Raw genomic sequence first — 25,860 nt, 5'->3', positions numbered from 1 at the left:
ATCTGGCCTAGTGGACAAAGGGCAGGGGGACCATCTGGTCCCGCCAGAGTGGGGGAGGAGCCCACAGTGGCAGTCCCAAGGGGAAGGGGGAGGGGCGGCGCTCCAGAGACAGCAAAAGCATGTGAGGTCTAATAGCATCACTTTATTTCAGGGACCTCTGCAGTCGGTCTCCCCTCCTACCCCACCCCCAAACCTCACAGCAGGAAACAGGCTTGGCTGAGATTCAGACTTGATGACCAGGGGAGATATACAGCCCCCAAGAAGAAGGGAAAAAGAAAAACAGGGATATTTGAAAGGCAGAGGGGTACACCTCCCTTTCGGAGGAGGCAATTCTGGTCTGGGACCAATTGCAACGTGTAGATGAGAGAAATCTAGGGCTGGCCACGTTCTTTTCCTGGCAAGTGGGTCTCTTACAAAGGCTGTCTCATAAAGAGGTTCCCACCTGCCTTCACAGGAAATTGTACCTTCGCATGGACCTGCGCAAGCATGTGATGCACAAGAATGTGGGTATCAGTCCAGTCATGTGGACCCATGTGCTCCCAAGGGAAGGGTTCTGTTTGGGTGTGGGGTGAATCTAAACAAGCATTCATACAGGTTTGTTATCTGTGGCCTAAGAGGGGCAGGGGAGTAGAGGGCGTGTCTGGCCTGTAGGGCAGCTAAGAAGGAGGTGGAGGGAAAATAAGTAAGGCAGTGAAAGCCAAGCAGGGAAGCCTGTAGGAGAAGCCCATGGATTACCCACAATCAGATTCCTCCCCTTGAATCCGAGACTTTTTCCACGTGATTTTACCTCCATGATCTGATCTGTCACTGCAAGAGAAAAGCAGAAATGTCAGGAACCCAGACAGATGTATAGACAGACCTGTTGCAGGTGAGGCACAAGCCAGAGACCAGGAGAAGACAGTGAGAGATCCCAGAGCAGGTAGGCTGTCACCCCGGATCAGCAGGACCGAGTCTCATGCTAGCCCCTGCAGGAAATCCAGCAGCCCTGTGTGCCACTCATCAGGCTTGTCCAGGTAACAGGGATGTCCCGCCCCTTCCATGACCAGCACTCTATGGTTGGGCAGCTGCTTCAGGTGTTGAAAGCTGGAGGAACCCATGGGGTCCTGGTCTCCATATACAATCAGAGCTGGAGTCTGGGAGAAGGGGAAAAGAGGAAAGAATCAAGGGGCTTGCCTCACCAACCCCAGCCTTCTAAAGGTCAGCGTCTGCCCTCACCACCACATTAGTCTCTTCCTGCCTACCTTAGGAGGAGAGATAAGCGGATCCAGTGGGTGGGGACATGAATTTGTACTTTCCCAAGTACACAGTTTGTATAGGGTTTGGCATAGTAATCTACCAAGTCAACCAAAAGGAATTAGGTGGTCACATCTCCCCAGAAACCACCCCATTGGTGTCCCAGCTTCCAGTTGAGGAAGGCCCAGGGATGGACCCCACCTTCCTGCTGACATGCCATCTCAGCTTCACACACACACACACACACACACACACACACACACACACACACGAAAGGTACCTTCACACTGGCATAGTCAGCAGCATTGATTTTGTCTGTGCAGATGGGAGCCACTGGTACATAGCCCCGGAGCTGGGAGCCAGGGGCCACGAGGAAGGGCAGTGCATACATGCCACTTAATGATGGACTGATCACAACTGGGGGTCCCAGTTCCAAGGCATCTACCACAGCTGCTAGGAAGCTACCAGGGGCCAATTCCCCAATAGGGGCAGGGGCTGCTGCTTCCTTGGAACGCCCGAGACCTGCAGGGATTCAGGTGTGGGAGAGACAAGGGCAATGAATGGGAAGGGTCCCTTCTTCCAGCAAGTTCTCCTAGGTCAGTCTTTCTGTGCCCGAGTTCATGTAACACCCAGTGGATTGAATTCATTCACACCCACAGCCCGGTGTATTATATTTGTGGCAAGAATAAGACATTTCTTTCAGTGTTTGCATTCATACTAACAGTGTCCTGAAAAGAATCAAGCTCTGGAGTCTATCAGGGCTAGGTCTGAGTCCCAGTTCTCCATTCACTATAAAGATGACCACAGGTCAGGCCTCCCAGCCCTCCTCAGCTGCCCAGTTTCCCTTCTCTGTTTAAACGGGATGGGGAATGATCCTGCCATTTAAACATGTGAAAATTAAGTTAACTGTTTAGAAGGCACCTCGCCCTCCTGGAGGATGGGACCTGAGACAGTGCTTCTGCCCTGGGACTTACCAGTCAGTCCCCACCTTCAACAACATTAACTGTAGACCTTCAGCCTGAAGCTTAGCCCCAACCCACTGTTGGAAACAAGCCTGGCCAGGCCGGAGATCTGCCCTTGAAACCTGAAACTATATCAGCTCTAGCTTGTGAGGGGATTAGATCTAGTCAGACAGGCTATGCCTCCAATTCCTCACGAGACACTAAAATGGGTGGGGCCTGGTGATCCAGGTTATGACAGGCAATCTGGAAGCAATTCCCACCTCCTTCAGTGCCCAAGGACTCTGCTTGCAAATAGGTGACCAGGTACTCAGCCATCCATCAGGCCCTGCCATGCTTCCCAAGGCTCTGGAAGGCTATTGTCAGTGCCTCCACCAGCCTGTGAATGTGACTTGGTCTAGGTACTTTATTTACTTCCAATCAGCTAAGCACCCATTACTACCTCTCAAGTACTAGCTAATACATTCACACTGATAACCTCCTTCTGTGCTCACTAGGGATAGTCACCAGCAGGAGTGTGGTATCTACCACTCCAGATGAGGGGAGTAACGCCCAGAGACATTGAGACACAGGCTCAGTAACAGTGAAAAGCAGCTGAGCAGTGTATCGATCCTACTAGAGCAAGACTAGGCCAGTTCAAAGGTACATGGACTATGTACCTAACTCTGTCAAGCTCAGGGCCCTGCCTGGCTAAATCCTCCCAGTCCTCCAACCTCAAGTTTTCCCCAACCCTGGCCCAAAAGCCCACCCCAGAAGTACCTGGTAGGTCAATGGCCACAGCCCTGTAGCCAGCCTCAGCCAGCCTCTGCAGAGTACCCAGCTTCTGCCAGGTCTCAGAGGAGAAGCGGATGCCATGTAACAGCAGCACAGAGAAGCGAGCGGCCTGCCCGCTGCCAGGTCGGGCCTCTCTGAAGAAGAGGCCCTGGCCCTGCACCTGGATGGTGCCCTCACGCTGCTCCACACTGGCCATGCTAGACGGTGATGTGCCTGCAGTTCAAAGTCAGCCTGATGAGTGGTGGAAGAACACCCTGCTGGGGGTGGGGTAGGGGGGCAGATGGGAGCAGTTAGGTGACTACCAGGTCTTTAGGATCTGAATTACAGTCAGGAAAAGCAGGTATTATTTCTGCCTCTCCCACTCAGTTATTTGATATTGGGCTTCAACTGACTTAACTAAAATATGGCAGAATTAGGAATGTCACTTAAGAATTTAAGAAAAACTGTCAGGCAATGGTGGCACGTGCCTTTCATCCCAGCACTCAGGAGGTGGAGGTAGGCGGCTCTCTGTGAGTTCCAGGACAACCAGGGCTACACAGTGAAACTCTTTCTCAACCCCCAACTCGAAAATAAACAAACAAACAAAAATAAATAAATAAATAAATAAATAAATATTAAGAAAAATTATGCGAACTGGGTAGTGATGGCGCACGCCTTTAGTCCCAGCACTCAGGAGGCAGAGGCAGGTGGATCTCTGAGTCAGCCTGGACTATAGATCGAGTTCCAGGATAGCCAGGGCTACACAGAGAAACCATGTCTCAAAAAATTTTGAAAAAAGAAAAAAGAAAGAAAGCCGGGTGGTGGTACACGCCTTTAATCCCAGCACTTGGGAGGCAGAGAGAGGCAGGTGGATCTCTGTGAATTCGAGGCCAGCCTGGTCTACAGAGTGAGTTTCAGGACAGCCAGGGCTGTTATACAAAAGAAACCCTGTCTTGAAAAACCAAAAGAAAAAGAAAAACTATGCATCCGGATGGGTCTCACCACCAGTTAAGGTATGTGTCGGTAGTAAAAACTGGTATTTAATACTAGTTCGTAGACAGTGGATAGGATTAAATGAAGTTATGCATTTAAAAAAAAAAAGCTTGATACATGCCTGGGCATATAGTAAGCGCTCAGTTGAGGTTAAATACTATCTGGATTAGCCTCATCTAACCCAGCGCTATCATACAGTGGGTGAACTGGCAATAGGGGCAGGAGTGAGACCAAGTTTGTTTGGGATGAAGGCCTATTTTCCAGAGGCAGAAACACATGCACTGGTTGGGCAAGGACTTTGGAGTTCCTGACTGCCAGGGACGCGGGGGTGCTCAGCGCGCTGGCCCCTGGAGCCCAACCGGTGGACGCAGCAGTCACCCGCTCTCCACGGCGGGTGACAATGTCCACAGCGCCCCACAATTCCGGATTCCTGGGTCTGTCTGAAGGAAGTGCGAAAAAGAGGGGCAGCCCAGAGAGAGGTGACCTGGAGAGCCGAGATCAGATAGATGACTTGGGGCAGGTGGGTTCTGAGTGGAGATGCAAAGGAAGAGTCGAGAGCGCAGAGTGGTACCTGGGAATTTGCGTGGTCTTCAGCAGGAGAATGGAGAGTGCTGTGGGCGGGTGGGGAGCGAAGTAGGAAAGGGGCGGGGCAGGAGGTGGAGACAGGCCTGGGGGTTCCGGGCGCCCCCTTTTGGTCACAAACTACCACTAGGCTCGTCCGCACCTTTAACCCTTGGTTCTTCTCCAGCGGAACCTGTTTCCCCAAGCCCGCCCCGACCCCCATGTGCCCCAAAAGCCAGGTTGAAGATCTTGAAACCCTCAGCTGTCTGCCCCACACGGAAGTGGCCTGCCTTGAGGAGGAAATCTATTCCTGGTATCCTTGCTGTCCGCCTCCCTAAACCGCCCTCACCCCGAGTCAGGACAGTCCAGGATGAGCTGTGCACCTGTCATGAAGCTGACATCCTACATATCAGCGTGGAAGGCTCCGCCAAAGTTCAGCCAGGTGGCATGGGAGTATTTTCCGAGCCTGTAGAATGGGTCTGGTTAATGCCAACCTTGGCAGAGTACCAACAATAGTGAACCTTTTGCGCCCTTCATGGCCTCCGGGCCCCGGAGCCTGGTTGCAACCCAGAGGCCTGAACCTGGGGTAGACCAGATGTTGATCACAGGTTGCCAACCAATAATAAGTGTCCCCCTAAAGCTCTGACCAGGCAGGGGAAGGGAGCTAGTAAAGAAAGTGCTTGGGCAGAAGCCTGGAGCTGCTGCATAACAATAACATCATCTGGCATTTACACTAGGAGACCTCGGTGCCAGGAGGCCTCGGTGTTCCCAGGCTTGACCTGTCCTCAAGTCCTACGACATCCCCCTGCGGTGAGTCCTATCTTAAACTCCATTTTGCAAACAAAACGATAAAAAGTGAAGAACCCGGTGGCTGTCCACAGGCTCTCAGGCCTCAGGCCAATAACAATTCCGAAAATCTGGGCCGGGAAAGGCGGGCCTCGGGGCCTTAGGGCACCGCCCCAAATCTTCCTTTGGTAACTAGGCAAAGCCTGCAGCTGCGTACTGCGCAAGCGCGCAGGGGTGGTCCGACATAGGCCGGCTGGTTACCAAGCCGGAGGCAGTACCAGATTCGCCGGGCTGTTTGGCTGTTGGCTCCGCCTCGGCCGGGCCCCGCCTCACCGGATCCCGCCTCGTCACCCCTGTTAGCGCGGTGAGTGTCTCCCGGGAAGGAGGCCGGCAGGTTGTCCGGGGACCGGCCATCCTTGTCCCCGCCGCTTGGGGCAGAGTCCTTCGGAAGGCGCAAGCGCCGGGCAACACGTGCTGTGTGCGCACAAGTGTCTGCGTGTGCATTCCTGGGTTTTCTCTTCGCTTTTGCCGAGGGTGGGGTGTGATGGGATGGGGTGTTCACAGATCTGCCTGCTTGCTTGTATGTCTCTTTTCTGTATTTATGTCCGCATCTGACTCTGAGTATTTCTCAAGGTTTGTGTGTGTCCCTCTGCTGGTGCGTTTCTTCTCATGCCTGCCCCCCAGGTCCTTGCTTGCTAGGTAGTTTTTCTTTCCCGGGGTCTTTGGGAACGTGGAGGAGGTCTGAGAACAACTTGCTGGAATCCGTTCATCTTTCACCTTGTGAGTTCCAGGTATTAAAGTCAGATTGTCAGGCTTGGCAGCAAGTGCCTTTACCTGTAACCCTATCCCTTTTAATATTTTATTTATGGGGGAGGGCGGGGGCGAAAGCGTACAATAGGGTGTGTATGGAGGTCAGAGCTCAGTTTGGGGAATTGTTTCTTTCCTCTCACTCTATGGGTCCTGGGTATTGAACTCAGGACGTCTGGCTTGTCTGCAAGGGCCTTTACCCTAAAATAAATAGGGGCTCGTGTTAGCCTATTTATTTTAATTCAGGGTCTCACTACATTGCTCAGGAAGGTCTTGAACATCCAATGCTCCTGAGTTTGGGCACTTTTTTCTGTCTTTGTTATTATTGTTGTTGCCAGTTTTTTGTTTTGGGTTTTTGTTGTTGTTCTTTTTGTTTGTGACAGGGTCTTACTTTGTAGCTCTAGCTCTCCAATTTGCATGGATCCCTCCCTCTCCTTGAGTACTACACTCTGAGGCCAGGACTGTGTGTTTATGTGTGGTTTAAGGGTTGGGTATGATTTTGTGCTTGAATATTCCGAGGGTCTGCATGTGGTTTTGAGGGTCTTACCAAGCAGCCCAGCTGGCCTCAACCTATAATCCTCCTGTCTCAGTCTCTCTAGCTTCTGTGCCTGTGTATGGGTTGGATTTTTTTGTTCTGCTTTTGTTTTTTGAAAGGGTGTCTCTCTATGTAACCCTGTCTGGTCTGGAACTCCCTATGTAGTTAAGGCTGACCTCAGACTCACAGAGATCCTCCTGCCTCTGTATCCTGAGTGCTGCGATTAAAGCTTTAGGCTTGTATATATATGGTCTTGAAATACATGTGTCTGACTCTGCCTTCCCGATAACTGATGTTGTGCCCAGATCGTGACCCCCAGAGAGACCAGAATGCAAAAGCAAGGTTTATTTCCTTTACAAGTCGAGACAGGGAACTCATCTCAAGCACTTACTGGCCGAAGCGCAGCGAGGCAGGAAGGAGTTACTCTTTCTTGGGGAAGTTAGTTTTTATAGGCAAAACCCACAAAATTTCTTAGAGGGGAGGGGGTTAGTACGGGTCTGTCTTTGATTGGTCCAGTTTTTCCCGGGCCTGGACTTTGTCTTAGTCTAGCTTATCTGTTTGCCCTGTCAGGAGTTTTACAACCATCTCTGGGGTCTGGTCGTGTTATCTCCGGAGAGGGGCATCTCGTGGTTAATCGGTCACCATCAGACATCCTGACTTTGTTCTTTTGAAAACATCTGACTTCACCCTCTCCAGGAAGGGGGAACTGACTGAGTCCTGTTTATTTTAAGATATCGCTTCCCTCAGCTCTTTTGGGTTTCTGGGGGAACTGTGTCTGGGCTTTTGGTGGGGGTCTTTCACTGACTGGTGTGTGACCAAACTTTTACTGGGGAGATGAAACACCCTTGTCTACTCATCCCAGATAGGGAGCCATGGCAGACCAAAGTACAGATGCCACCAAAGCCCAACTTGGTGAGCCACTGAGCTTTATTGGGGTTACTTAACAGGAATATGGATAAGGGGTGTCTTACAGGCCTCACAGACAGCTACACCACCAAAGCCCACCCCAGCACGGGTGAGCGTTCACAAAAGCTGGGAAACGTGGAACACACTGCACAGCCTGCAGGCAGCTCCACGGGTTGGGTGGAGAGTGTCCTTTCCAAGTGACTCAGTCTAAAACTCTTCCAGGCGGCTCAGCTGGTTTCCACGTCTTCAGAGACCTGCTCTGGTCTCAGTCATCTTTGCAGCTTACCTTTGTTTAGTCGGAAGAGTCTCACCCTTCATTGTTTACTCGGGTAGGGAGGAACCTAGTGAATCTGGTCAGTTTCAGGGAGTTTTGTTTCGTTTTTAGATTTATTAATTTATTATGTATACAGTGTTCTGCCTGCACGTGTGCCTGCAGGCCAGAAGGGGGCACCAGATCTCATTACAGATGGTTGTGTGAGCCACCTTGTGGTTGCTGGAAATTGAATTCAGAACCTTTGGAAGAGTAGCCAGTGCTCTTAACCTCTGAGCCATCTCTCTAGCCCTTCAGGGAGTTCTTGAAGCTAATTTTTGGCTCTTTACTTCCGTGCTCACGGAGCTCCCCTGCAGCATGGAGTGTTCTGACTTCAGAGGAGACTGATAACACAACTGTGCATGTGATTTTGTGGATGTTCCTACAAGAGATTGACTGCATAGGCCAATGTGTGTGCAAAGAGGCGGCTGTACATTTAGGGAATAGCTTCTTGAAACATGTGGAAGCAAGACACTTGTCTCCGTGTGAGTATGTATACATCTGTGTGTCACAGTAGAGAGGCCTTCCAGTATCCAGGGCAAGCACAGTTTACGCCTCTCCTCCTCCACCTGCCCAGCAATCTGCATCAGAACCCTTACAATTGTCTAGTCTTGGGCACCCTGGGTTGCCATGGCAATGAATAAAGCCCCACCCCTTCACCCTGAAAGAAGCACAGGTTCGCCTCTCTCGGACAACTAACGGGGTTCCTTCACAGATGCTCTGCCCTGTGGGAACCTGAGCTAAAGCTGCGTTGGAGGCGGATATCCTTGGCTGCTCCAGGTTAGGAAGAAGAGCATGCTCTTCTCCACCTGGGTCCCGATTTTCCATCAGCACTGGAGGATCTGCTACTGCCCACACACTGCCTGACTTCGGAGCTAGAGAGCGAGATTTCCAGAAGAATTCCACAGAGTCAGCAGAGGTGGGTGTGAACCAATGCAGGCTGCAGCTCCTAGGCCTACCACAATTTACACTCAATAAAAAAGCATCCAGAGCCAGGCAGTGGTGGTGTATGCCTTTAGTGCCATTTCTTAGGAGGCAGAGGCAAGTGGATTTCTGTAAGTTTGAGGCCAGCCTGGTCTACAGAGTGAGTTCCAGGACAGCCAGGGCTTTGTAGAGAAACCCTGTCTCGGAAAAAAAAAACAAAACAAAACAAAAGAACACATCCAGAATCCTAGAAACAAGACAAGCATGTTCATCTTAGGCCCAGTAAATGATGATAGGGATATCCCATTCCCCACTTGCTTAGGTGGATTGTATTATGTAAATCGCACAAGAAGCTTGGTCAAGTACCAGGAGCTTATCCCGAGTAACCAAACTCAACTCGTGGCAGAGGGAATTCTCAAACCAAGACCACCGGCCATGCTTGAGTCCCCCTCTGGGGCTAACAAAGGCACCATACTGGAGGAGTTCATGAAGCAGATCATTTGGCAGAAGTGGGGTGAAAGCTGGCCCATTTCTAGGCCAGCTGCCCTCCTCCCAGCCCCCAGTATCTCAGACCTCAGCGTTATCCCCAACGTTCTCCATGAACTGGCTCGTAATGGCTGGTGTGACCATGAACTAGGCCCCCCTGTTGCACAGGGCATTCTGTTTTTAGCAGTGTTCTAGTCATTGTGAGGAAAGAGAACCATTTCCAGGCATGCCCTCAGTGGAGGTCTCTTTGCACACGTTGAGCTTTATCGGTGTCCTCCAGCCACCACTGAGTCTCCAGTTCATCCAGCTCCTGCCAGAACGAACACACAGTTCATCTATCTTCTTCCAGAACACACGTGGCATGGTATTTTGGAAACTCACCCCAGGTCCCAGGTCCCTTGCTTCTGCTGCGGTAGAGAATTCACCTGCGAGCCTGGATCCCTTCATGCCAGAGAACTACAGTCATATGTGCTCCCTGTGTTTTCTTGTGGCCTCTGAGTGCTTAATGTAGAGGGTCAGGCATGAAGGCAACGGCCAGAAGAGCTGGTGTAGTTAACACAGCAATGGTGGTGACCACTACACATGCCTGTGCCAGAGGGACACCTCGTGCACTTTCTCCGCATAGTGGAGTGTCCCAGGCCTTTGCCCGGGCCTGAGGAGTAGTTGGGTATGAGCAACCGGATAGTCATGCAGAGCCAGAGAAGGGAGGACGGCTAGAGGTCTTCCTCAGCCTCTCTCTCCCCTTTTCTCTTCCAGGCTGTGTGGCACAGACCTTCATGAGCCGGTACCAGGCAACCCTGCTGGGGCTCGGCCTGCTGCTTGTGCTTCTCCTGTATGTGGGCCTGCCTGGCCTGCCTGAGCAGAATTCCCAGCTCTGGAGGGGCCCCAATGTCACAGTCCTGGCTGGTCTCACCCAAGGCAACTCTCAGATATTTTACCGTGAGGTGTTGCCTATCCAGCCAGCACACAGGTGAGGGATTACCTAAGGGTTTAGTGGAGGGACCCCAGTCCAACTCCACTAAAGTTTCGTGGAGCTCAGGAGCCTGGAGGGCAGGGAAAGATACCCGGGAAGAAAGGATGGTGCCTGCCTGGGTCCCATGCCACGTGTTTCCCCCATGTGTCTGCAGGGTGCAACTGGTGTTTCTCCATGGGAAGGCATTTAATTCCCACATATGGGAACAGCTGGGCACACTGCAGCTACTGTCCAAGAGAGGCTACCGGGCTGTGGCCATTGACCTCCCAGGTGAGTACCCCCACAGTCAAGTTCAGAGAAAGCAGGCTGAAGCAGGAACACAGGAGCACTTGCCAGGAGGGAGAATTTAGCAAAGCCCTAAAAGTGAAGCAGGGCCATGTGGGTCCCTGTGTTCAGACAAACCAGGTGCAGGTCACAAGAAGGCACCACAATAAAAGCCTGTTTTTATTTTCTACCTTGAAAAACCACAGTGTGAGTTATTGTATGTCACAGAGAAAACAGAAAAGCGATTCATTTCATGAGCAGCCCATTGGGGGGATTTCACTGTGCTTTTTGTGGCTTTTTTTTTTTTTTTTCTTTCTAAATTTTGAGGGCACACCTGTGGAAGTCAGCAGATAACTTGTGAGAATTGGTTCTCTCCTTCCACCCTGTGGGTTCCAGGGATCAAACTCAGATTGTCAGACTTGGTAGCGAGCCCCTTTACCCACTCACTGAACAACATCTCCTTGTTTTGTTTTGTTTTGTTTTGTTTTTGACTGTACACATGGACTATGTTACCCTCTGGGTTAGTTGTTTCCAGTAACGTGGATCGAACCCAGGACCTCAAGAATGCTAGACAGGCACTCAACCACTAAGCTACACCTCCAGCCTCGTGCTATCATTCTTTTAATTAAAAATGATGGTGGGGGTGGGGCTTGGGGGGTGGCCCAGGGACTAGAAAGATGGCTCAGCATGAGCTGTTCTTATAGAGAATCTGAGTTTGTTTCCTAATACCCATGTCAGGCAGCTCACAACCTGTAGCTCCAGCTCCAGGGGATCCAGTGCCCTGTTCTGGACTCTGCAGGGACCTGAATTCATGTGCACAAACCTACATACAGAAATATGCATATAAATTAAAAATATAATCAATTTTTGTTTTTGTTTTTGTAGGCATGGGCAGGCTGCTGTGTGGGCCATGGGAGGCATGGGCAGGCTGCTGTGTGGGCCATGGGAGGCATGGGCAGGCTTTCCGTGTTCATTCCTCAGTGGATTTAACATTTTCAGTGTCACCTGAAATACCCAACTATCTAACCCAAGCCTCTTTGGACATGTTTCTTTAAGTATAGGAAAGCTGGGCATGCCTCCAGCACTCAGGAGGCAGGGGACAGGTGAATCTCTGAGTTCTGCAAAGCAAGTTCCAGGATATCCAGGGTTACACAGAGAAACCCTGTCTCAAAAAACAAACAAACAAAAGAAACATTTAGGGGCAATAGTTTCTCTAGGGTAACTATCAAGGACAATTGATGAGTCAGGATACACTTTTAAGTTTTTGGACAAATACTATGTTGCCTTCCAGAAAGGCTGTATAGATTTATCCTTCCCTCAGTCAGGTAGGTGTCCTTTCCTTATAGCTTCCTAACACTGGTTGCTATCAGCTTAAAAGTTTAGCCAATATAATGACTGAAAGATATTTCTCCTTCTAAAAAAGTATTATTAGCTAGTTGGTTGATACTGTGTGTATACATATGTGTGCATATGTGCGCATGACAAAGTGCACATGTGGAGGTCAGAGGACATTTTATGGGAGTCAATTAGTTTCCTCCTTTCACCACGTGGGTTCCAGAGATCAGATGCAAGTCATCCAGGTTTGTGCAGCAGGTGCTTTTACCCACCGAGCGGTCTCACCTGTTGGAAAACTGAGTTTCTTACAGGCCTGTTATAGTATGAAAACTTGCTTCTGAGAATGGCTGGGGGTGGAATTGCTATGTGCCACTGATCCTCATCTCTTTCCCCCACTGTGATGGGCAGGAAGTCCTGAGTAGTTCCTGGCTTAGCAGTTCTCAACCTGTGGGTCAGGATCCCTTTGGGGGTTGAATGACCCTTTCACAGGGGTCACATATCAAATGTCCTGCCTATCAGATGTTTACACTGTGATCCATGACAGCAGCAAAATTACAGTAATGAAGTAGCAACAAAAATAATTTTCCACAACATGAGGAACTGTATTAAAGGGCCAAAGCATTAGGAAGGTTGAGAACCACTGTCCTAGCCCCTCTCAGGTAGTGCCTGCTGCCTTTCCCAGGTTTTGGGAACTCAGCACCTTCAAAGAAAGCAAGCACAGAGTCAGGACGAGCGGAGCTGCTGAAGCAGGTGCTGCGGGACCTAGAGGTGCAGAATGCTGTGTTGGTGAGCCCTTCCCTGAGTGGCAGCTATGCCCTGCCCTTCTTGATGCGAACCCACCACCAGCTCCGTGGATTTGTGCCCATTGCACCCACCTCCACACGGAATTACACACAGGAACAATTCTGGGCTGTGAAGGTACTTAGACAATGATCTGTAAAGATCCTGGCCCCCTGGCCCTGTCCCTGGCTTGTACCACATGGGGGTGGTCTTAGAGGCTTGGCCCCTGAAGTTGAATGGAAGGGGTAGAGTGTGGGGCAAGGCTCCCCAAAGGAATAGCTTGTGGGTTGGATCCTCACCAAGCCCCCAGGATCAACAGCTTCTGGCCTTGCCCTGCAGACCCCAACTCTTATCCTGTATGGGGAGCTGGACCACACCTTGGCACGAGAGTCACTTCAGCAGCTCCACCACCTGCCCAACCACTCTGTGGTGAAGCTACACAACGCGGGCCATGCCTGCTACCTCCACAATCCGCAAGCTTTCCACCTCGCCCTTCTTGCATTCCTTGACCATTTGCCTTGAATGGACTCTCTTCACAGAACTGACCTTGAAGGGTCTAGACGCTCTCTCTCCTCTTCCAGGGAGGCCAGCCCTGAGTGGGATTGGGGACAGAGGATCAAGCCCAGCCAGGACTTTTGATTTCATTTCACAGGCACAATAAAGAAAAGCCCTTTTGTCCCGCCTGGAGAGTGACATTGTGTTTCCTGATTTGTGTGGGGGAAGCTGGGAGTGGGAGGCAAGTCTCAGACTGCTCTGGGATGGATGGGAAGGCTGGAAGCGGTGCTCCTGGGAGTCTTAAGTGAGTGCACTACTTCCTCATAATCTGTGCTCCCTTCTCTGTGCCTCAGTTTCCTCCTCTGTGAAATGGGCATGGTGACAGTAGCAGGGGAAATGATTGTGGGGTTGAATGTGTGTAGGTGAAATACCTGCGTGAGTCCGTGAAAGTGGAAATGGTGTGTGGTTTAAGAACTAAAACAGGCCAGGCGGTGGTGGCGCACACCTTTAATCCCAGCACTCGGGAGGCAGAGCCAGGCGGATTTCTGTGAGTTCGAGGCCAGCCTGGTCTCCAAAGTGAGTTCCAGGAAAGGCGCAAAGCTACACAGAGAAACCCTGTCTCGAAAAACAAAAAACAACAACAACAACAAAAAACTAAAACAGTGTTGTTGAACCACCAGACCTGATTGCTTCCTTGTTATGGGTGCACAGGCAGAGACTTCAACCCCAAGAGGGTGGGATGGCCCCCTCTTTGATCCTCCCTGCCTGCTCCCTTGGTCCCAAGGTTGAAGTCTTCTGCCCCTTCCCCCTCCCTAAGCTGGCTCAGCCTCTGGAACAGAGGGCAGAACTTGCTGGGAGTACAAAGAGCAGCTAGGTGCACAAGTGGGCAGCTACAGTTACAAACAGCTTGCTGGTGGCCAGGGAAACAGCCATGCCTCTGTTTCTCTCTCCGCTGGAGGCGGAAGAGCTTAGGGTTCGATGTAGGGTCAGCCAAGGTGCTCTTTCCCAATCTCCCATACTCATGATTGTACCTGATTGCACGTGACGCTCGGCATCTCCACTATCTCAGACTCATAGTGTCACACGTATGGTTATATCAACCGTGACATGGATTTGGCCACATCGTAACACGTTCACAGCCGCACGTTCTCCCGTTCGGGCATTTATTTTTCATTTATGTCACCTTGCCCAGACTCCCACTTTGCCTGGCCAGGGTTAGAATTCCCTGGGCACATCGGTATCCTGGAACTCACAGAGTGGGGAGAGCAGACGCTAAAAAAAAAAAAAAAAAAAAAAAACCTCACTACACAAGGAGTGAGGCAATCTGGGAGAGCCTCCCTGAGGAGTGGAGACAAGAAAAGGGAAGAAAGGACGGAGGGGAGAAGATGCACTTTGCAGCCCGACACCTAGAGAGCAGACGCGTTCCCAACGCCGCTGCGGCGACTTTTAGCGCCAGGCCCCGCCCTCTTCTCTCGCCCTATCCGGAGGCTGCAGGGGGAGGAGGGTCGTCTGGGGGCGGGGCCAGCCTGAGCTTGCGGTCCAGGCTCCAGGGCGGGGCGTGGGGAGGGCGGAGCGGGCCGCAGTGAGGAGGACCCAGGGGGTGGATCCCGGATCCAAGCTTCCAGTTACCCGGCGCAGGCCCCACGTTGAGTCAGGCAGGGACAACGGCGACGACTCCGCCACGCCACGGAAACTGGGACGGCCCTTGCAGTCTCCGGTCTCCGCCCCTCCACCCCGCCCTGGCCACGTGGTGGGCGTACCTGTGCGGTTTTGAGATTGCGACCTCGGTGGACCCTGAGTCCTGGCCACAGTTCCGAGAGGTCCCTGAGAGAGGAGAGCGCAGGACGGAAACCAGGAGAGAGCAAGGTTGGGACACCTTAGGGAGCGGTTGAGGGGTATGGGGCACCGTGGCATAAAAGCCCGGCTTTTGGGAGAAATATTTTGAGGAGGGTGTAGGGAGTCAATGTCTCTTTCAAACCAAGTTCTCCTACTTCCTTAGCTGGCTCTGAACCTCTCTGAGCCTCAGCTTTCTCTTTTGTCAAGTGGGCACTCAAAGGCACAAACTTACTTCCTTGGCACTCTCCTGGGGATTAAACGAGGAAATGTTTAGAAAGTAACTAGCACAGCCCAGAATGGGGTAGTCAAACCGAGATAGGTGTTCTTCTCGCCGTGGGAGCAGCGTTGGAAAGGTGCAGGTGCAGCCCACCGGGCCCAGCTGCTGGGAGCAAGAGAGGGGAGTAATAATTTGCTACTGACTTTGCCCAAGCCAGCACGCGGCGCCATGACCACCAAGGGCCCCGAGTCCGAGCACCCCTCCGTGACGCTTTTCCGCCAGTACCTGCGCATCCGAACTGTGCAGCCCAATCCTGACTACGGTGAGAATATGCAGGGTCTTAAGGCCTGTGATAGGGCCTCAAGACCTGGGAGTGTGCTGTACACTGTCTCCGACACCTGTCACCCCAGGGAACCCCCACTCTGCTGTTTCTGCTGCCTCCTTTGCTGTAGCCATCCTCTATACCGGCTGACCAGGGCAACCGGTCCCACTGCGCACCACCCTCTCCCTGCGCTGTGCAGCTTCGCATGGTTACTTCTGGCAGCTAGTTAGGAGTAGCTTCATCTCGCTCCTCAAGGGCCAGAGTGGAGTGGGGAGACTGGGGCGACCACAGAGAGACACGTAATTCCCAATCTACCAAAGTCGTTCAAAGGCCACAGCCCTTAGGGAATCCGGCTTGGTGACTGGGAATCTTGTGCAGGAGTCCAAATGCAGTTGTAAGATTTACGAGCTGAGAGACTTTGGGTGAGTCTCTTTATCTCTGACGTCTCTATCTTTAAGAAAGATAGCACCCGATCTTCACAGAGGGTCACTTATGGGCCACGAATATTGTTTCTTGGGGACACAGGCGCAGGTGTCTTTGGGGATTTGGAATTGTGTTGGGAAGGCAGCTGTACATCTCTGGGCTGCCCTGGGCTGGTGGGTACCAGCAAAAGCAGTGCCAAGGTTCTCTGTTTCCCCAGGGGCTGCCATTGCCTTCCTTGAGGAGAGAGCCCACCAGCTGGGCCTGAGCTGTCAGAAAGTAGAGGTGAGCCTGGGTCCCTGAGCAGGGTGGGGATGAGGGCTTGGGGACACCTTGTCACCTGGTGCTGACTGGCTCCTGTCCTCACTCTCTGCAGGTGGTACCTGGCTATGTGATCACTGTGCTGACCTGGCCGGGCACCAACCCTACACTGCCCTCCATCTTGCTAAACTCCCATACAGATGTGGTACCTGTCTTTAAGGTATGTATAGATGGGTGTGTGCAGGCCTGGAGGACAGACACAGTGTAGACTTCAGGATGTCCCCCAGGGGCCCATGGCGCTGATTCTACCACTTTTTTGTTTTGGGTTTGATTTCTCTCCCCGCCCCCACAAGACAGAGTCTCACTATGTAGCTCTGACTGTCCTGGAACTTGATATGTAGACCAACTTGGCCTCAAACTCACAGAGATCCACCTGCCTCTGCCTCCTGAGTTCTGGAATTAAAGGTGTGCATCACTATGCCCGGCTTATCTACCACTAACTCTTAGCATTCATATGGCATGGCTCTGTACAAGCAGCCTTTGTCCCCTGAGGGTTCTGCACTAGGGAGGGGGTGGAGACAGGAAACTGATGGGGGATGGAAGTCAGCTAGCTGTTTTCTTAGGCTTCTCCTAACCCTCTCACCATCTCAGTTCTATGGCGGGCCCCTCTTCCCACCTTTGCTCTCAGGAACATTGGCATCATGACCCCTTTGAAGCCTTCAAGGATTCCGAGGGCTACATCTATGCCAGGGGCGCCCAGGACATGAAGTGTGTAAGCATCCAGTGAGTATCCTCCATTCCCAGTCCCCTGCTGGCCTTCTGGACTCAGCAGGAACACAGAGATGTGATTGAAAAACCCCAGGCCAAGCAAGGATCATCTTGACCTTCTGTATAAAGCAGAAATTACTGCCGTGATCACTTATGGATGGGGAAACAGGCCCAGAAAGGGACAGGACAGGGCATCCTGAAATGCATGGCAAGGAAGTGTCTGGTGCACAAGACTACACCCTGTACACCCTTTGCACTTAGCCTCTGTTCCCTTAGGTACCTGGAGGCTGTGAGGAGACTGAAGAGTGAGGGCCACCGCTTCCCTAGAACCATCCACCTGACCTTTGTGCCTGGTAGGAGTGGCTTGGGGAGGGGCATCTTCGAGAAGGGGAATGAAAGTGTGTTGTGAGGCATCTCACGTCGCATCCTTGACACTTTTACAGACGAGGAGGTCGGAGGTCACAAAGGGATGGAACTGTTCGTGAAGCGGCCTGAGTTCCAGGCTCTGCGGGCAGGCTTTGCCCTGGATGAGGGTGAGCAGGTTGGCAAGCCTCCCAGGTGTGGGGAGGCTGCAAGGGGAAGCTGAGTCACACTCCACTCTGTACCTACTTCCTCCCTCAGGCCTGGCCAACCCCACTGATGCCTTCACTGTCTTTTATAGTGAGCGGAGCCCTTGGTGTGAGTATGGACTTGGAGTGGGGGAATCACTTTCTGCTGCTGCCTCCTTTATGGCCGTCCCCTGGGTCAGCTAACCAAGGCATCCGGTCCCACTGTGCAGCACCCTCTCCTTACGCTGTGCAGCTTCATGTGCTTACTACTGGCAGCTAGTTAGGGGATGGCTTCCCCTCACCCCACAAGGGCTACTTCTAGCCAGGTGCAACTCAGCCAGCCCAACTCTGTGTGGGCTTGCACAGCACAGGCTCTCTTAGAAGTTGATGTCTGAGACATCTAGACTTTTGCCTCCCAGCTCTTTCCTTCCTGGGTTCTGAGAGCAAGCCCTTATCTGTTGCCAGGATCCTGCACTGTGCCATGGGCTCAGAGTTTATAATGTGGAAAAGACCTGGGCCCACCGTAGGGCTGTGTCTCCAGCTCTCTCATGCTGAAAATTCTGTTCCTCCCAGGGATCCGGGTTACCAGCACGGGGAAGCCAGGCCACGCCTCACGATTCATTGAGGATACAGCAGCAGAGAAGTTGGTGTGTGGCCCATGGGGAGCCTGGGCATTCGGGAGGCTCTGTCCCAGGGTCACTCTCACATCTCACCTCATACTCTCCTAGCATAAGGTTATAAGCTCCATCTTGGCATTCCGGGAGAAGGAAAAGCAGAGGTAAGGCAGCCTAGGAAGGGGTGGGGTGTGGGGGTGGCTCTGGAAGGCTGTGCAAGATGGGAGGGAGACTTGTGTAACCTTCCTTTGTCTGCTTCTCCTGCCCTCTGCCATCCCCCTCCGCCATGCACCATTGCAGGCTGCAGGCGAACCCTCACCTGAAGGAAGGGGCTGTGACTTCTGTGAATCTGACTAAGCTAGAAGGTGGTGTGGCCTATAACGTGGTACCTGCTGCCATGAGTGCCAGCTTTGACTTCCGAGTGGCACCAGATGTTGACATGAAGGTGCCGCCTCCACCCAGGTTTGAGGGAGAGCCTGGATTCTTAGTCCTGTCCTAGAGGCTTACCTCTTTTCCCTTCCTTTCAGGCCTTCGAGAAGCAGCTGGAGACCTGGTGCCGGGAGGCGGGCGAGGGGGTCACCTTTGAGTTTGCTCAGGTACTGACTTGGGACCTATGATGAGGGAGCATCAGGGCCACTGGGGACTTGTCTTACTGAGGATGAAAACATAGGAGTATGTGCCTAGTGCATCTGCATACATCTGGCTATTCCCTTAGCTGTAAGAGATGTTTCATTTACCCAGTAAGCAATAGCTGTAGAGACCATTGTGAATGGTGGATAAAATGGGGGTCTTGCCTCATGTGTGTGTACTCTGATAGGAGATTTGGAATGTAGTTCAGTTGGTAGAGTGCTTTTCTAGCATGCTTGAAGCCCTGGGTTGGATCCCCAGCACCTCATAAAGTAGGAATGTGACAAATGCCTATAATCCCAGCACTCAGGGGTAGATGTGGGAGGATTAAGACCTGCCTTGGTCATATAGTGAGCTCAAGGCCAGCAAGGGCTACTACCTAAGACCCTGTCTTAGAAAACAAAACAAGCCAGGTGGTGGTGGCAAACACCTTTAATCCCAGCACTCGGGAGGCAGAGCCAGGCGGATCTCTGTGAGTTTGAGGCCAGCCTGGACTACCAAGTGTCCTTTCAGGCCAGCCAGGGCTATGTAGAGAAACTCTCTTGAAAGAAAGAAAAAAATAATAATAATACTGTGATGTTATTATATGATTATGCACACATGTGGTCCATGAAAGTGGGACCTTGTATTCAGAGAATATGTATTCTGCCCGTCTGAGGCCCAGGGCACATGAGCAACAAGCATTTGGGCTAGGATATGAAGGAAAAGTGTGAACTAGATGGGGAGTGAGGAATTAGGAAAAGCCCCAGATCATTTGAAGGACTCGAAGAGGACCTGGGCTACCCTGACCACTTGGAAGCCTGGTAGATGGGTGGGTGTGCCACAGCACATTCTATGAGTAGTGAAACCTGAAGTCCTGGTCCTTATCCTGTTACCCCTCCCCTTCCCCAGAAATTCACAGAGCCCCGAATGACACGCACTGATGATTCAAATCCCTGGTGGGCAGCTTTCAGCGGGGCCTGCAAGGAAATGTGAGCACTGACCAGCCCTCTCCCCACAGCCCAGATCCTGGAACCTCTCCTCATTGTCTTTCCCACCATCCTGTGCCCCTCTGGTTTTTCCCGCCTTCTTCCCCATTTACCAGGCTCTTCTCCTGCAGGAACCTTACGCTGGAGCCACAGATCTTTCCTGCTGCCACTGATAGCCGTTATATCCGAGCGGTGAGCTACTCACTCACAGGGCCTGCCAGGCAGTGGGCTGGTCTGAAGGCTGCCTTTCCCCTGACAGCGCCTTGTCACCCCTGCAGGTGGGGATCCCAGCTCTGGGCTTCTCGCCCATGAACCACACCCCTGTGCTGCTACATGACCATAACGAACGACTGCATGAGGCTGTGTTTCTACGTGGGGTTGACATTTATACACGCCTACTCTCTGCACTTGCTAGCGTGCCTGCCATGCCCGGTGAAAGCTGAGCCCCCCTGCCTTCCAACCCTTGCGACTTTCAGCCCAAGCACTGCCAAGGATCGGTTGACCCTGCCCAGCAATAAAGCCAGTGTTGGATGGGACTTTCTTTATACTGTGGACAGTATGGAGTAGAGATTTGTGTTTTTCTGGGGACTTGTTGCTCTCATCTCCCATTTCACAGATGGGAAAATTGAGCCTTTGGGCTCCCTTTTAACTGTCCTAAACTGCTCTGTCTCTTGGCATGGCACACCATCCAGTACCACAGTCACATTTGTGCCTGGCTGGAGGCCCCAGTTCCTATGAACCAGCACACTGGACCTACGAGGACAAGATACTGTTCCCATCACAAGGGTACTAAGGGGCTGGAGAGGCAGTACAGTGGTTTTCCTGAAACAGGCTGGGCATCCCCAACAGTGTTATCAGCCATGGCTTCAGGAACTTCACCTAAATTCCATGAGTACAGGACAGGGGAGATGGAGCTTTTTATGCACCTAGTTGTAGACAGAATATGGAAACCCTGGCCTGTACCCTACCAGGTGTTTTTGATAATGCCCCTTGCCACAGTAAGGGGCCAGCACTTTGAACTGCTTACACACTCAACTCTGCCAGTTTTTGCACTTAAGGTCCTAACAACGTTCTGCACTAGAGCTGCGGCTCCCCAAGCAGAGCACTGTTTCCTAAAGAGACTACTTTTCTCACAGCAGCAAGGCTGCCTCTCCTGCCCTCGCTTGCCATGGAATCTATTTCCATCCACAGGTAGCAAGAATACGAGCACACCTCAGAGCAACCCTATAATAGGCTAAACCTGTGGCATTACAGCATCCCTATCAGGCACCAAAGGGTCCAGGGTTGGATTAAGGCTAGTTCTGAAGGTTAAGTGTACTCAGGAAAGGATCCAACAAACACAGAATCACTTACTGGTTGCTCTGAGTAAGAGAGAGCATCCTGAAGCTGGGAGTCAGCTTTTCTTTGCACCCTGGGAGGTTAAACCAGAACTGTCAAAGCCAGGGCTGTCTGGTTGGTTCAGCCTGCTAACCCTGATCATTGTGAGTTCTGATCCCAGTTGTCTTCTAACCTACATTCCAACATAAGCACCATGGCACCTGTACACTTTCCACACAAAGAAAGAGAAAAGGTTCAATGCCAGCCTGGGCTAATAAAGGCCCTCAGGGTTGGCGGGACAGCTTAGCAGGTAAACACTTGCTATCAAACTGGTTTGATCTCCCCAGGACTCATTTTTCCACAGGTTGTCCTCTGAGTTTACGTGAATGCCCACCCAGATTTTAAAGGTCTTTACCTGTAAAGCACACACCTGGAGTGATAGGGCTACGCCATCAGATATAAGGCGGAGTCATCACCTGTCCTCCGTCCCAGAACCAGCACAACCCGGCAGTGGACCCTAGCCAGGTGCACCCATGACAGCTCTAGTCCTGGATGTCAAGCCAGAGCATGCTGGAGAGCAGGGCCCTTCCCTACCCACCAAAAGATGTCTAAGGTTTCTTCCTTCTCAGCTTACGGAGCTGTCTTGATGCCTTGGTTCCCCGAGGTACCAACCATCCGATTTACTAAGGCCCTCTCTTGTAGTCCAGGATCCTGTCCCCTACCCATACCCTCCTCATCCAAAGCTGCAATCCTGCCCCACTCCAGCGAGGGTACCAATTCACCCTAGTCCCATGACAACGCACACAGGTTAACAGATCCTGCCTCAAGTTTATTTGTAAAAACAGCATGGGGTCCTGATCATCTGCAAATAGTGTGTAGGTGTGTCACACCAGTCCATCTGTCTGGCCGACAGAGACCTTTTCTATGGGGCCTTCACAGGGGCCTGGGCACCTTTGGGAGCCTGAGCTGGAGCTGAGGCCTCTGCCTTGGTTTGAGCCTTGGGCTTTGGCTGGCAGAGCCTACGACCCTTGGCCATGTAGCTTCTAATCCGCTTCCCGAGCTTGGGGTGAGCAATGAACGCGAGACGGCTGAGCTTGCGGCTGGGGCCCTTTGGCATCTTGGGCTTAACCGCCTTGGGCTTCACAAGGGCCTTGATGGCCTCTGCACGCGCACTCACTGCCTTTGCGTTGTTGGCCTGCATCTTCTTCAGGCCTTTCTTGTTGTGCTTCTTGGCAAAGCGCATGTTCCTCAGGAACTTGGGGTCCACCTGGAAAATAGAAAAGGTGTATGGAGTAATGTATTACAGTCCCAAGTCATTTCCTGGAGCCCCTTTCCACAAGGGTGACACTGTAAATATACCAAGTTAGCCTTAACCATGAGAGGGTTGGAAGGTGTGAAATTCTAGGGAAGAAATCTCGCTGCATGTTTTCTGAAATTCCCCTAGGGCCATACTCCCCATCTCAGGGGAGGGTGTCAATTAAACACCAAGTCCATCAGTTTCACTTCAGAGAGCAAGACTGCAGGCAAAGAACAGGCCAGGTGCAGGATCAGCTAACCCCTGGGACGCACCTACACATGCAGCAAAGTGGTCCCCGGTCTAGTACTAGGTGGGACCAAGTACATACAACTAGTCAGCGCCAAGACACAAACCACAAGGTACCCAATACACAAAAATCCTTCCCTCCCTTGAAGGCTGAGTGAGGGAAATTCTTTTGCTCTCAGGAACAAGTGACACCAGAGATAGGAAGGTCAAGGAAACAGAAGGTACTGGAAAATCACTAAGCCAAAGGGCACTTAAGAGTAGCCAGAGGTTGAACCCAGGAAAAGGAAAAACAAAATACATCAGGCCCAACTGTGGACCTCGAGTCAAGGGATAGTTTACTCACCCCCTTAAGAGACTCGTATCTTTGTGACCGGGGTTTCTTGATACCATTTCTGTGCCATTTTCGAGCTGTAAGGTAATAAATATCCACACATCAAAAGGAGGGATCTTCTAACAGGACCGTCTAGCAGTGGTTCTCAGCCTGTGGGTCTCGACCCACGGGCATCCAAGGGCCCTTTGACAGGGGTGGCCTAAGACTACCAGAAAACACAGATGTTTACTATTCGTAACAGTGGAAAAATTACAGTTGGGAATTTGCAACGAACATCATTTCGTGGTTAGGGGGGCGGGTCACCCCAACACAAGGAACTGTATTTAAGGGTCGCAGCAGTAGGAAGGTTGAGAACCACCGACCTAACATCACAGCGGTCATGGTCTTTTTTTGTTTTGGGAAAACTCAGGGCCGAGTGAGTGCAAAGCGGATTTCTGGCTCCCAAACTTGTAATCTCAAAATCAGCTAACACACCACCAGCTTCAGGTCTAGCAACCCCAAACCCATCCTTGCTAGGGCACAGGCACCGGCTGGAGCCCCAGGAACTTACACTGGTTGTGTGTGGTGTGGTTCTTGGACTTGGCCATGTCGGAACCTGCAGGAGAGACATGAGATCAGGGCCGGGGTTCCCCAGACTGGGCCATCTGTCACCCTGAACTGGTGAAACATGAAGAAACCCGAGTAAGGCTGCAGCAGACGCTCTCGACTGACGACATCCGCCGGCCCCGCAGCGGTCACAGAACGCGACCCCACCTCTCAAACGCGGGCACCGAGGTCCTGAAATGAACTTTGCCGGCCCACGCGCGGGGCGGCTTTCCCTACCACCCACTCCCTGAGGACGGCCGGCACCACTCCCGGCCCGCAGCGTCTACGCCCCACGGCCACGCCGCGGGCCGCCCTGTCCTCCCTGCGGCCCGCATAGCACGCCCCGCGACCCGCCGCCGCCCACGAGTCACGGATGGCATCGGATGCCGCCCGGCCAACACTCACGGTAACCCGCGGCTCCCGAAGCGCCTGGGGCCGGAAGAGAAAGAGAAAGGCCGCAGTGCAGCACGGGAAATAGGGCCGACGCCACCGGAAGGAACCACGGAAAAGCTTTCCTCGGTACTGGTGGGGAAGAAAGGTTCCACAATCAGAAAGGAAGGGCTCAATCCTAGACCCGGTACAGTTTGAGCCCGGCCCCGCCCTCTTTAGTGTCACAGATTCCTTTCTTTTCTTTCCTCCTCTCCACTCTTTTTGACAGGGTCTTTCTTGCTCCTTAGCCTAGACTGGACTGTAACTCTCCATCTTCCGGCTGCAGCTTTGTGCTCCTGGGGTTAAGAGCGTGGTGCAGGCATGGACCACGACGCAGGCCCGCCCTGTATCTGTCCTCTTCCTCTCTTCCTCCAATGCCTGCTTCGCTTTTGGGGCTTGTCTTCAGGAGAGACCCCGAAAGCCAAGGGAGTCTTTGAGGGATGAAGGTTAGGGAGCGAGGAATCTGTGTTCTTAAAAACTTCACCTGGCTCCTGTGTGTCCAATGAACTGTAGAGGGCAGAGAGGAGGAAGAGCAGTGAGATTTGTGCAGACCATCACACGAGGGTGCTGGCTGCCTGCGGATACTGAGGAATGAACTAGGAAAGAGAATAGACCGGACTTGGAGTGCAGAGGAGGAGGGAGCGAAAAGAGGCAACGATAGGCCAAGTCTGGTTCAAAAGTCTGGGTGGATGGTGGTGCTGGTTACACGGATGAGGACAAGAGGCAGCTTTGTGGTTTCTTCTTACCTGCATTAGGTGTGGGATGAAGCTGGATGAGGACACACAGGCTTGTAATAGCAGCTACTTTACTTGGAGACCGTAGAATTGCAAGTTTGAAGTCTGCCTGAGTAACTCAGCTAGACCTTGCCTCCAAAAAAATTCTTTATCCTGCCATGCCTGGGCTGTGTAATGAGTTCCAGGATAGCCAGGGCTATGTATGTATGTATAAATAAATAAATAATGAATAAATAAACAAACAAATCTTCCCCCTAGGCATGGTGGCTTACACCATCCACCCAGCACTTAGGGCCTAAGTCTGAGGCAGAAGCAGGAAGGTCAGGAGTTCGAGGTCATCTTCAGCTACATAGCTGAGTCCAGGCTGGGCAGTGGACTCTGTCTCTACATGCAAAAACCATGTGCTGGTGAGATAGATGGGTTAGTAGGTAGGAAAGTTTGCTGCTCGAGTCTGAATTTGAACGAAGCCCGGATCCAATTGTGGAAGGGTAGACCAGACCCCTGGCCGTTGTTCTCTGATCGCCTTTAACACCCACATACAGACCCACAATAGTGATTAAAAAAAAATTTTTAAGAAAATAAAGTTTGCCGGGCGGTGGTGGCGCACGCCTTTAATCCCAGCACTCGGGAGGCAGAGCCAGGCGGATCTCTGTGAGTTCAAGGCCAGCCTGGTCTACAGAGTGAGTTCCAGGAAAGGCGCAAAGCTACACAGAGAAACCCTGTCTCGAAAACCCAAAAAAAAAAAAAAAGAAAAGAAAATAAAGTTTAAAGACTGAACAAGTTACGGTGGTTGAAAGGACACTAATCCACTGGAGCGTGTGGCTCTGGTGGGCCTTACCCTTATCCTATTCCCCCTGTCTTGCTAAAAAAACATTAGATTACATTCCTGAAGCCGGCCTCCAAGGTCTATTGACTTATTTGACCGCTTACTTCTGAGGCTGACTACCAAGGTCCAGCTATCAAAGTATTGAAGTCCAGCAATCAGAAGCCCCCTTTGACTCACTTAATTAACATGCCTAATAACAATTAAACACCTCCTCCTAACATGGGGTTTCCTCTTGTACCTTCATAAACTGCCCTTTTCCTCTGTGCCACGTCTGTCTCCTCTCTGTCCAGAGGGACAAATACTCTTCCCCACTCACCCTTGTTCCCTTCCCCTTCTCTCTCTCTCTGTCTTGTCTTGGTCCCTTATCCCTGCCCTCTGTCCTGGGGCAAATTCATCTCTTTTGTACTGAGAACT

At 51.9% G+C, this 25,860-nt stretch overlaps 4 protein-coding genes and 1 long non-coding RNA gene across 6 annotated transcripts; 3 read left to right on the top strand and 2 right to left on the bottom strand.

Moving 5' to 3' along the window:
- Nucleotides 1-122: 122 nt before the first annotated feature.
- Nucleotides 123-4,569, bottom strand: Abhd14b (abhydrolase domain containing 14B). Its single transcript, XM_059267095.1, has 4 exons — nt 4,510-4,569; nt 2,952-3,179; nt 1,514-1,755; nt 123-1,133 (listed from the first exon to the last, which is right to left on the bottom strand). The coding sequence occupies exons 2-4, from the start codon at nt 3,160-3,162 to the stop codon at nt 954-956; spliced, it is 633 nt and encodes a 210-aa protein (XP_059123078.1). The 5' UTR covers nt 3,163-3,179; nt 4,510-4,569; the 3' UTR covers nt 123-953.
- Nucleotides 4,570-5,325: 756 nt separating this feature from the next.
- On the top strand, nt 5,326-8,699 carry LOC131914482 (uncharacterized). 2 transcript variants are annotated; one of them, XR_009380148.1, is made up of 3 exons: nt 5,326-5,649; nt 8,150-8,328; nt 8,559-8,699. It is a non-coding gene; the product is annotated as an uncharacterized LOC131914482 (long non-coding RNA). The 2 variants fall into 2 exon arrangements; XR_009380149.1 differs by having other exon boundaries at nt 5,329-5,649; nt 8,161-8,328.
- A 774-nt stretch (nt 8,700-9,473) lies between these two features.
- Nucleotides 9,474-13,292, top strand: Abhd14a (abhydrolase domain containing 14A). The gene is made up of 5 exons (XM_059268527.1): nt 9,474-9,617; nt 10,010-10,223; nt 10,381-10,496; nt 12,508-12,743; nt 12,945-13,292. The coding sequence occupies exons 2-5, from the start codon at nt 10,030-10,032 to the stop codon at nt 13,125-13,127; spliced, it is 729 nt and encodes a 242-aa protein (XP_059124510.1). The 5' UTR covers nt 9,474-9,617; nt 10,010-10,029; the 3' UTR covers nt 13,128-13,292.
- Nucleotides 13,293-15,370: 2,078 nt separating this feature from the next.
- Acy1 (aminoacylase 1) lies at nt 15,371-20,226 on the top strand. The gene is made up of 14 exons (XM_059268526.1): nt 15,371-15,475; nt 16,116-16,180; nt 16,272-16,376; nt 16,845-16,939; nt 17,201-17,277; nt 17,368-17,457; nt 17,546-17,602; nt 18,046-18,119; nt 18,201-18,250; nt 18,387-18,531; nt 18,614-18,682; nt 19,605-19,684; nt 19,813-19,873; nt 19,960-20,226. Exons 1-14 carry the CDS (start codon nt 15,382-15,384, stop codon nt 20,122-20,124), a joined length of 1,227 nt encoding a protein of 408 aa, XP_059124509.1. The 5' UTR covers nt 15,371-15,381; the 3' UTR covers nt 20,125-20,226.
- A 1,580-nt stretch (nt 20,227-21,806) lies between these two features.
- Rpl29 (ribosomal protein L29) lies at nt 21,807-23,929 on the bottom strand. Its single transcript, XM_059267094.1, has 4 exons — nt 23,863-23,929; nt 23,423-23,529; nt 22,885-22,949; nt 21,807-22,265 (listed from the first exon to the last, which is right to left on the bottom strand). Exons 2-4 carry the CDS (start codon nt 23,457-23,459, stop codon nt 21,921-21,923), a joined length of 447 nt encoding a protein of 148 aa, XP_059123077.1. The 5' UTR covers nt 23,460-23,529; nt 23,863-23,929; the 3' UTR covers nt 21,807-21,920.
- Nucleotides 23,930-25,860: the final 1,931 nt, after the last annotated feature.

This window comes from Peromyscus eremicus, chromosome 7, assembly GCF_949786415.1.
Source record: "Peromyscus eremicus chromosome 7, PerEre_H2_v1, whole genome shotgun sequence".
Classification (NCBI taxonomy): Eukaryota; Metazoa; Chordata; class Mammalia; order Rodentia; family Cricetidae; genus Peromyscus; species Peromyscus eremicus.
This window is presented reverse-complemented; position numbering and strand designations above follow the sequence as displayed.